This window comes from Physcomitrium patens, chromosome 1 (assembly GCF_059467195.1).
Source record: "Physcomitrium patens ecotype Gransden chromosome 1, ASM5946719v1, whole genome shotgun sequence".
In the NCBI taxonomy this organism is placed as follows: domain Eukaryota; kingdom Viridiplantae; phylum Streptophyta; class Bryopsida; order Funariales; family Funariaceae; genus Physcomitrium; species Physcomitrium patens.
In genome coordinates, this window is record NC_143410.1 from 17,918,458 (window position 1) to 17,929,618 (window position 11,161).

Here is an 11,161-nt window from a genome sequence, read left to right on the forward strand (position 1 = left end):
AAATGAGCGAGAGAGAGAGAGAGAGAGAGCGAGGGAAAGGCTCGTAAATCAAGGACAACACAGAGGCTGCAAGAGCACGGACAAGCAACGAAGTAGTTAATATGGGAAAGGATTGGCTCACTCACTGGCTCTAAAGCGGTTGCAGTCGAGCTGTTGGCGAATTTTCAAATTCTGTCACAACTCTGACACGTGAATTATAAGAGCGGTGCCGCTTTTGTTGGATTATATGTGACAATTTGAAAGGAAAAAAACAGAAAACGCTGGACACTGGCGGATACACTCTCCAACGGAAAATTCAAACACGGGGGAGAGCGGGCGTCCACGCATGCACGCCCTCGCTTTTAGCGAACCTCTTGGGGTCCTCCCCCGCTCCAGCTCACCCCACTCTTCGCCACCTGGCCAGGCGCTATTGGGAAAACGAGACTCCACCCTCGACTGAATACGAGCGGGATGACTTTTTTTGAAATTCTTCGGCTTCGGGCAGTTCCTGAAATTTCGAGCTCTAGCGCGTTGAATTGATCGATTGCGCTCTCGAATGCAATCCCGCTCCCGCCGCTGGCGAGGTTCGAAAAAGTGACGCTCTGATTGAGAAGTTTAGCACTTGCCATGGGGGAGTCTTCCAAATGGTAAGCATAGTTTAATTAATCAATTAATTAGTTACTGGGAGAGTAGTATTTAATTAACGATGGATACTACTGCCGTAGGCTCGCTGCCCGGGAATCGGGCGGGCAGAGGGTTCTGAGCAGAACAGGTGCCAAGAATCTCAACCCGGGGATGAAATTCCGATGGGCGGTATTTAGTCGAAGGCTGAGTTTATCGTCTGCGGAAGCGAGTTCCGTTGTTGCCCTTTTCGTTTTCTAATGTCCGTTTCGGTTTTTCATTTCTCTTGTGGTTTGATTTGGTTTCAAGCTCGGACAAGGCCGGACCCTCTCTACACCCTACTGCATTCTCTTTCACTTGTTTGCCTCTATTTTTATTCATTATCAGTTGATTTTCCCCGCGATGGAAGAGATGTCTTGCAGCGTGTAAGGGAATGCCGCAGTGTTTTGTTGAGGTGGATTTCTTCGAGTATGAGGCGGTCGAGCTTGACAGTGTCAGCGAGATTGTTGTCGACATTGTAGCGCAGGGTGAGAGTTAGAGATTGCGAGGTGGTCGCAAGTGTGATTTGTGTAGTTTTGTAGTAGATGGGAGTGCATTGTGTGCGTAAGGTTCAGCATTTTGGATGTGAAGTGGACAGCGTGTATTCTAATATTGACTGACCTAACCGTCAGTGTAACGCTGTTAACAGCGTAGGCCTGTTCCCGAGTTTGAAATTTCCGCGTGGAAAAGTGGAGCTTCGCGAGCGCGAGTCCTGTGGTTTTTGTGCAACACGACCAAAATTGCTTGAGAGTGAGTCACTATGAACAACCTTCTTAGCAACTCGTTTGGTAAGGCTATGAACTACGTGGATCTGAAGAAGGATATCCGTAGGGGAGATATTGAACTCGGGGAAGCCTCTATTGGAGATGGCGAAGTTGATATGTCGCAGTTCTTTGACGAGGTGGGAGTCATCAAGAGTGAGATGGAAAAAATCAAGCATTGTCTCGAAAAGGTCAAGGATGCCAATGAAGAAAGCAGGACAGTGCACAAGGCACAGGCTATGAAAGCTTTGCGGTCTCGGATGGACGCAGACATCGCGCAAGTGACAAAGATTGCCAAATCTATCAAGTTCAAACTCGAGGAGCTCGACAGAGCTAATGCTGCGAACAGAAGAGTTAGAGGTTGCGAAGAGGGAACACCAACCGATAGGACCCGATCGTCCATCACTAACACGTTGAGGAAGAAGCTCAAGGACCTGATGGGAGAATTTCAGATCCTCAGGCAGAAAATGATGGAAGAGTACAAGGAAACTGTGGAGAGGAGGTGAGGACCCATTTTTATGCTATTCCTAAATGCGCACCTTCACTCTCTAAGATAATTGAACAGCTTAATTTTTTTCTGTTTTATTCTGCCCGAGAGTCTTCCAAGCATAGCGAGTTCCCTTGACCCTACATGCTAAGTACATTTCTGTAGTCTCTTTTGCAAGTATCCCCAACGTCACTGCCGACTCTTTGAAGTGAGGAATCTGAGACGTGGACACCTGATTGGCTCTGAAATATCTTTCATAGCAATGCCATAGGCTAGGTATAAGAATGCTGTGCCTTTACAGTGGGCAGAGGATTGCTCCTTCTTATTTCCCTGCGATTGAACACTGATCAACGCTGATTCATTCTGTCCCCTTGTTGTTTATTTGGAGGTTGTTCTTGAGAACAATGTTATGCAGCCGCTGTCTTGCCATCACATGTAACCCATTATCCTGGTTTGGTCAGGGATCAAGTTGAATGAAAATCTCGTTAATTTTCGTAGACTCTTGGTGGTTAGTTCGATTCTTTCTTGGGTAGTTCTTTGTCAATTAGACTTGAACAGGTTTCCTTTCTTTCAAGAATACTGACACTCTAAAGTGCTCATTGCACCCTCTATTTGAGCAAATACCTTTTACCCTGGTTCTTGAAACCTCTCTGTATGGTAATTAGTGGGAATGATCAAGCTAAACTGAGATGCAGTGCGGGCTGGTCTCGTCTCTCCAGTGTTTGTTCTTTGCCTTTTCATGAATAGCTAGTATCTTAAAGCACCTGTCCTCCCTTAGTGTAAATCTGCTAAGTGGTAAATTTCCTGAGTGTTATATCTGAGCGCTGTACTCCAAGTATGGTCATCTCCTTCAGTCTTCCTCGTATTAACTTTTTTTATGTGGCAGATATTATACAGTAACTGGACAGCATGCGGATGATGAAACTATTGAAAATATCATCGAGACTGGAAACAGCGAGACCTTCCTTCAAAAGGCAATCCAGGAGCAAGGGCGAGGCCAAGTCTTGGAAACAATAAAGGAGATTCAAGAACGGCACGATGCTGTTAAGGACATTGAGAGAAATTTAATCGAATTGCACCAGATCTTCATGGACATGGCAACGTTGGTTGAAACCCAGGGAGAGCAATTGAATGACATCGAGTCACAGGTGAATAAGGCGGCATCGTTTGTTGAGAGAGGAACAACACAGCTGAAAATTGCCAAAAATCATCAACGGAACACCCGGAAGTGGATGTGCATGGGTATTGCGTTGGTTATTATTTTGATCCTTCTTATCCTCCTTCCACTATTGCACACTGTAGGTGCGATTTGACTTCGTATAGAACAAGCGTGCCCTGCCAGACATGTTGAAGCCAAAGCAGAGTTACTCACCTCTTTGTAGATGCGCACCTATCTAGAAGGCCCGCTCGGATATCACCCTACTGAGTGATTGCGTCGGTAAGTAATAGTTTAAGGCCCTCATTGCTTGCAAGTATTGTCCTGGGGAAGTGCTCGATCTCCTTGCCGCCCATTGTCGTGGACAATTGTTCGTATCATATCCAAATAACAAACTCTTCTCAACCTGGTCATTTCTACTTCGGTTAACTTGCACGTTAAGCCTTTGGAGTTTAGCGAAAGTCTCGTTAAATGACCCTTGGCACATGGTTGTCCTGTATATCAGTTGGCCTTCGATGACACGATTCATATTAGCAGGAGGGCTGGGCGAGGCATGGGTGTATGTCGAATTGAACGAACGTGTAAAGGGAACTTCGAATCCAGAAGGTCAAACTCTGGACATCAACCTTAGAATCGAGTTATCTTTTATACGTTTTCACTTGCTACACGGGGTTGCTACTATTTCCATTCTCACATTTTGTGCATTCGAACTATTGGGCGTTCACGTGTTGAAATCTAGACTACTGGTAGTACGGTAGATGAATCTGTAGAGTTCCGAGAGGATCGAATCTCGCTCCTGTCGTAAGGATAGTACAAGGAGAAGGCGGGGACTCAGCTTGTTTTGTGTGATGTCTCTGCTGTGCATCTGCACAATCCACTCTTCCATAAGCGGCAGGGTGACTCGCAACCTGTGTGCCTCACATTCGAGTTAACTTGTAATCCATTCGAAACGAGTGCTGACACCTTGAATTTTGCATGGTAAGTCGTTGTTACGTTGAACTTTTTGGTCAATTTATTGGAACAGTATTTAATAAGATAAGTAAGCTTTCTCAAAGTGGGCCATTGTTCGAGACTAGTGGTAGCAACCAAGTTTGGTTCGTGGCAGTGTGGCCTAGATGTTTATGAGAGTGATCCTAAGGCTGCCTCCACGTTTTGCTGATCAATGCAAGTTCTCACATTTCGCACATTCTGGTCGACAGACAATCTCTCAAATCATCACTTTTTCCGACAATCCCATTATTCTAGCGTTGTAAACGAGGGAAGGGAAGTGAAGAGAAGAAATAGCAACCATTTGTGACCTCTAGCATTGAAATCATCAATCCCGAGGAATTATCCACATGATAATCTGTGTCTGATGATAGTAAATGCACAAGTGTATACACACTCAGACATACGTTACCAATTGTGTACGCAAGTATATAGACCACTTCGTTAGTTGGAATGTGAAGCCTTCAGAATTCAACAGGTTGAACATCGGAATGCCATTTAAAATGAAAAGCAATTCAAATTTTAAAGGAATGTTAAATAAAAAAATGTGGAGTATGAAATCAAATGTAAAGAGAAGAAAAAAATCTCGCAATAAATTTAAAATTAAAATTAAAGAATTCTTGAGATTTAATCTGCTTATTTAATCATATATTTATATACACAATCATTTTACGTTTATTACTGTTTAAGTAACTGACGTCTTTTCAAATAAATTGAACCCAAGGTAAAAAATAAAAAAAAACAGAATTATTTTGGCCATCTTTAGAAAATCCAGATCATAAAAAAATTTATGTTAATCCAAGAATCTCGTCATTTTAAATTACATCATACGAATTTGAATCGATACATTCAACTAGCAAAATTACAGTAGTCTCACATAGGCCTTGAAAAGTATACAGGGTGTTGCTCAAAGTGGATAGAGCTGGAACATAAACCACACAAGTTCCCTACTGCTTTTATAGTGCTATATCAGAAACCCACAAGAGTACAACTGGGTTAGACAATCTCGCAACTAGATCTGGCTACAGAGCACCAGAAAGTAATATAAACAGTGATGCAAACTACTCACGGAGGTGAGACGAGTATGGTTCTGCAAGCTTTAGCTGTATTAGGTCTATCAGCCTCATTATCAGTATATCAGCCCTATGCAGATGGGTTCACATATCAATTCACTATGCCACCCCAGGCTTCCAAAGTAGAAACTGACGGAGTAGCAGTCAGAAAAGAAACATCAGCTTGCTAGGATACCGACTGCCTGTGTTGTGGAGGTAAATGATAACTTATTTTGTAGTATGCAAAGACCCCATCTTGATAAAAGACTGCACGGAAGAAAGTTCACAACGGTGACGAGAGATACTCAGTCTAAACATTCGACGCGTAATCTTCTTGTCACAACATGACCTTGAGTGCTTTTGAGGGCTCCAACCGTGCTTAACGATCGATCATAGACGCCATCTGAACCACTGCAACAGCACAACCACAGCACACAAGTTCCGGAAAGGGAAGTCTGGAAATAGATCTCACGAATGTGGGGAATCATGAATGTGCACCAGAACTGAGAAAACCTGGAGAGGAGAAGGAAACCAACGCGAGGCATCAAATGCACAAAACAAATCTCCGAAATGCTTTGCTTTGGTTTCATGAATGATGAAAACTACAACGCCCAAGTGTAACACCCCGCACTACAATGTACTTATCCTCCACAGCAATAGTTGAAAACATGAGCTCACACCTTAAAATTAGGTAGCTGTGGAATCTTCACAAAATGGTGCAGCACCCCTGCAGTAAAAAACAAAAAGCAGGTTTGACAGGATGCACCTCATAACCGTTGGCACATGCAACTTACAATTATGGTTTAAATTAGCAAGCCAGGAAATTGACGTTCAGTACAACATTTTCACTGATAAAGAACAAGCTGCACATGACATGATTTTTTCTACTTCGTGCGCCTCCCAAGTTTCATATGAGGTAACAAAGATGTTGACATCATAAGAAAGAAAAGACGAGTTTAAAAATGGATTCCACTAGCACAAGAAAGTTCCGCAACAAACTGTATGTTGTTATAATGCAGAATGAAGAATAGGATATGGATTCATTTGTTACCATACAATGACCGAAACCTCTTTCATCAAGCACAGCAAAAGGCGATATGTGAAGTTCCTTATAGCAATCATCATATACACCTAACCAGACTTACCGGTTGACGACTATGTTTAGTATCTTTAGTCACTTTTGATGCTCCATACTGACTCCGCTTGCCGTGACCTTCATCATGAGATAGACGGTGGTCTGGATTCAATCTTGGAATTTGCACTGGTCCACCTTCTTTCTTCTCATCTGCAAGTTTCTGGAAGATCACAGTGAAACCTTCTCCAGCATTTGGGTCTTTCACATCCCAATCTCCAAACTTAGGCAGTGCACCTCCTTTCGTTGGCTGTTCACATTCAAAGCTCCTCACATTAATATTTGGTTCCCATGACGATGTGAAGGTATGACATTCTAACATTTCCCGAATACGCTGTTTCTGGAACTTAGTATCAGCACTTTACTTCTCTTATTTCATGAAGCTTGTGACACCAAGGGACTGTTCTTATACCTCCTCAGGTCTTCCACCTTGTGTTCGTAGACGAGCCTTCGGAGTGCCTGGCGCCAACACAGAACCTTCGTCTCCTCCAGAGAAGTTTCGACTTCTTCGCCCCATGGCAGGTGTGGCAGCACCTCGTCCAGCCTCACGGGCGCCCGATGCATAAGGATTTGCAGATGAGCGTTCACCACTGTGGCTTGGGCCATCACCATACCTATCCTGTTGAGGACGCCTAGGTGGAGGCTCAGGTCGCCCTGTTGTCATTAGGAATCCAATGATCAATCACAAATGCAACGATAGATGATAATTTTCTACGTAGACATCAGCTTCAAACAATCATGTGAAACATAATCCGTCATTCGCAAGAATTCTTCACTTTCGAGCTGCATAACAAATGCTCACATGGGCATCATAATCTAGATCATGTCACAGACGGTTTACATGGCTTCATTTAGAGGAAGAAACTTGTGAAAAGGAAGAAAGGAGTCAACAAACTTGGTTTTTTTTTTAAGAGCAATGTTCCGTAGCGTTGAAGATTAGAAAAGAAGATTACCGGTATCATATGCCTGTCTACCACGAGATGGAGAGCGATCATTGTTTCGCTGAGTAGGAAGAGGACCACCATATAACTGAGCGGCTAGAGCGTCATTCTCGGCTGGATCATTGGGATTTATGAGTTTTCCACCCTTGCCAGCGCGAGCGTGGTCAAATACTGCAGTGTAAGTTCCCCCATTTCCTCCTTTCGCATCCCAAGCTCCAAATTTCGGAACATGGGGTCGCTGTATCAGAATCAAATGGCGTTTATGAAATCGAATCAGAAAGGTGGATGGGAAGAAGCGCCTCGGCAATACAGAAAAAATAGGTATGTTATGCCTTTTCAACTAGATAATTAATGAACCAGACAATTTTGTCACCTGGGTGAACGTTAAGTGCATGAATCTATCAACAAAAAATGAACAAACATAAATTCAAAATCTCATGTTTATTCGAACCCACACCATAAGACTTCAAGTCCTTATTATCACAGGCAATAAAGACAAGGATGCCCTATAAGAGTGACAAGATGAAACATTGTTTAGATGTTACAGCCATTAGCACACAGATTCAGCATGTGAAACAAATTTAAATTTACTACGCAGGTCTGGGCAATTGCAAGGAGAAACATTGTCACTTTACTCGTGTCCGTCTTACTAAAACAAAACAAAAAAAAATCAGAATCAAAATTCAGAAACCAAAAACCCAAAAATTTGAAAAAAGGAGAAATTTGTGTTGTATATTGCTAATGTAGCGCGTACAAAAAAACCTAACAACGCCAATGGAAGTATCTGCAAAACTTACCGCCATGAAATAGTTTCTTCAATTCAAAACAGAGTCGTCCCTCTATCTCCCTGCAACAAACATTAGTAGGGGGAACATTAGCACTCCACGAATTGATCACTGTAAGATAGCTGATAGGAAAAAAATCAGAACCTTACAGGAAACTGTAGCTGCAGTCACTATCAGGAAATTTGATCATGAATTTCGAGAAGACACATGTAAAAAGATGATCCTTGCATAAAAATCTATTAACTGATTTCGGAGGGTACCGCTGTTACTGGTCTAATACCGGTTCTTCTATCTAACCAACAACGATCGCTCCTCCAACTCATCCAATTCTACTGCAATGACGATAGTGTCAAACGATGCGGCAGATCAATTATAGCAATATAGTACTGCGGCACAGTATAATAGTATAATACTAGTAATGGAATCGCACGAAATTCTGTTCACGTTCAATCCCTTCATCTGAATATTTAATCCATAATCCTTAACCAATAATTGGACTCTACCGATCCTGGTCTGAACACACTCAGCTAGCCAGCATGAGATCCGGGTGCATCGAAATCATCGGCAATTTCACCCAGTTACTACAGGCTAGGACCACGTCTCCATTCCAACGTAAAGTACGACCACCTCTTGGCTGAAGATCACCGCAATCAACTCACTCCTCACTCGGTGCACAATCTCTCGCCAGGTTCGAGACCCACAAATCAAATCCCGGTCACGCACCAAAATTCTTCAAAATGCAGACGCTCAAACGAAACGCTAGTCACGCATAAAACTCCCTACCATCACCATCACCGTCATAGCGCATGAACTGGTCAGCAACGCCGTGCGAGAGACCGGAAAACTCACCGGAATGCGCCTGGAACTGAAATTCCTTCCTCCCCTCCGCCTACCGTTTTCCTGGAGAAGCTCAGATTCAAGCAGTAGGAAGAAGGATTTGAAAGGCAAAAAGACAAGAGAAAGAGGGGAGCAGTGGGTCAAAGGGAGAGAGAGAAACAGGAATAAATAGAGAAAAAATAGAACAAGAGCTACTGAGCGAGCTCACCCACCCTAAGACACTGAGGCATCAGCAGCAACGCGCACGCGCCTTGTAGCCGGCCTGCAGCGCAAGCGAGGAGGAGAAGGAGGAGCAGCAGGAGCAAGAGGAGGAGGAGGCCGCGACGTATAAACGGGCCTTGATAGAATTAAAGGCCATTGATCACGCAAATCGGGAAAGAGACTACGACGACGACGAGTTCCCCCACACGCTCGTCAACCAACGCGACGACGACGACGCAACCCGTGTGACGGAACTTGACTTCGTCTGCATTACCGACAAGCCGCGGACACAGGCTCGCACGTTCCTTAAACCAGTGTCCGCGGTCTCTGTTGCTGACGCACGAGCCGGCGCGGATCCCGTTCACACGGGAGTCCACCTTTCACCCCTTGACCGTCCCCCCCCCCCCTTGACTTCAACCACCGTGTGGATTGTTTCATTCGCGGGCTTTGGTGGACCTTTCTCCTTCCTCTTGTTCTCTTGTTTTTATGTGTGTGTGTGTTTCCGTGGTCAACTATTGTGATGTCATTACCATTACCCTCACATAATTATGGATTTTATTATATTAATAGAATTTTATTTGTTTGTTTTTTTGTTTTGTTTTGTTTTTTTTCTTTCTTTCTTTCTTTCTCTTGAGTGGGTCCTGTCAAAGGAATTGGGTATGCTTACATCAAATGGTTTGCATTATTGTGCAGACCTACTCTTGCAAAGTCTCATTTTGTGGGCCTGCATGTGAATCTTGTAATATTTTTACACATATAAATATTGTGAATTCTTCCTATTTCCTTGCCAAGGGCAATTGATTGTTGTGGTTTCTGGCTTGTTGCAATAACACTTTCGATTTTTATACTTTTTTAAAAGAAAAAGCAAGATTTCATTAAAAAAAAAAAAAAACAAAAATATATGCCATTACTGACACACATATAAAGATGAAGTAAATTTTTATTTTAACGTGCAATTGCTTGTCGATGAAAAAGTCTAAAAGTTAATCTTTTATAAATTTCATACATATCAGTATTTTATTGAGACAAATAATATCATAAGTTCAATAAAAAGATTGTTTTGGATATATACAGAAGATTCTAATTACCCAAACAATCATAACTTTACTTTAATTGTTATCATAACATAGTATCCTAGGTTTTCACTAATTGAATTGTGCTAACGTATTGTATAAGTTTTTGTCAATCAAACTTGAATTGAGTTCTATAGATATTTAGGATTTAAATTATGTGTTAATACTTTGAATCTGGTGTTACTTACCATAAAATCAAATGAAGATAAAATTATTATGAATTAAACATAAAATAATAAGTAATTTACTAATACAAAGTGACATGAAAATTAAGATAAAATTATTATGAATTAAACATGAAATAATAAGTAATTTACAAACACAAAATGACATGAAAAGAAGAGTGTTAGTTAATTTGTACGTGTTATATACAAATTTTAGGTTTTTCGCTTATAAGCATTGATTTACAAAACCATTGAAAATTATATCCAAATTTTAATGTTCAATTTATTATATACATTGCTAAAAAAAATAAACATAAAAAAATAAAACTAACTCATAAATGATAATGATGATAGATGTTATTATAAAAAATTTGATAGAGTTATTGATATACTCTATTGTAAAATGATTATCCAAGAAAAACATCAAATCAAACATTATAAATGTATACAATGGACAAGGAAGACATGATTGAGACTAGATTAAAAAAAATATTAGAATTATTTTTATTTCAAATATAACATTAAAATATAATATTGATAATAATAATAATAATAATAATAATAATAATGACTTTAAAAATATATCTAATATATTATCGTCAAGGACAAGAATTAAAAAAATATAAATAAACAAGTGAATTATTTTTCAAATAAAGATAATATATATAAACAAAAAATTAAAATGGCTATTAATAAAATATAATAAAACTTGAGACTCTTAAAACTAGATTAAAAGCAAAAAAAAAGAATTTACAAGAGTAAAAATGGCTAATATCTAATTTTGTTAGATATTACATCTATATATAATATCTAACAATAAGCTATGTGGCCACGTTCTATACGGCCTCCAACACCTATTCAATAAATAAAACATATATCTAATTTACATGACAAGCTTCTTATATATACACCACTTGTCCAACTTGTATTACAAGTGGCTAAAATA

General features: G+C 40.8%; 2 protein-coding genes across 2 annotated transcripts; one reads left to right on the forward strand and one right to left on the reverse strand.

Moving 5' to 3' along the window:
- Positions 1–789: 789 nt before the first annotated feature.
- LOC112285442 (syntaxin-124) lies at positions 790–3,448 on the forward strand. The gene is made up of 2 exons (XM_024526284.3): positions 790–1,902; positions 2,774–3,448. Exons 1-2 carry the CDS (start codon positions 1,400–1,402, stop codon positions 3,198–3,200), a joined length of 930 nt encoding a protein of 309 aa, XP_024382052.1. The 5' UTR covers positions 790–1,399; the 3' UTR covers positions 3,201–3,448.
- Positions 3,449–4,878: 1,430 nt separating this feature from the next.
- LOC112285452 (RPM1-interacting protein 4) lies at positions 4,879–9,083 on the reverse strand. The gene is made up of 7 exons (XM_024526305.3): positions 8,790–9,083; positions 7,953–8,002; positions 7,168–7,393; positions 6,627–6,868; positions 6,228–6,464; positions 5,763–5,809; positions 4,879–5,493 (listed from the first exon to the last, which is right to left on the reverse strand). Exons 2-6 carry the CDS (start codon positions 7,956–7,958, stop codon positions 5,789–5,791), a joined length of 732 nt encoding a protein of 243 aa, XP_024382073.1. The 5' UTR covers positions 7,959–8,002; positions 8,790–9,083; the 3' UTR covers positions 4,879–5,493; positions 5,763–5,788.
- Positions 9,084–11,161: the final 2,078 nt, after the last annotated feature.

Excerpts from the sequence above, each read along its gene's own strand:
- LOC112285452 (XM_024526305.3), bottom strand. Across the intron at positions 6,869-7,167 it reads TAGACAGGCATATGATACCG|GGCGACCTGAGCCTCCACCT; the intron begins GTAATCTTCTTT and ends TAATGACAACAG. Across the intron at positions 5,810-6,227 it reads CTAAACATAGTCGTCAACCG|GGGTGCTGCACCATTTTGTG; the intron begins GTAAGTCTGGTT and ends TTTTTACTGCAG.
- LOC112285442 (XM_024526284.3), top strand. The coding sequence starts at position 1,400 with ATGAACAACCTTCTTAGCAACTCGTTTGGTAAGGCTATGAACTACGTG. Across the intron at positions 1,903-2,773 it reads AAGGAAACTGTGGAGAGGAG|ATATTATACAGTAACTGGAC; the intron begins GTGAGGACCCAT and ends TTTATGTGGCAG.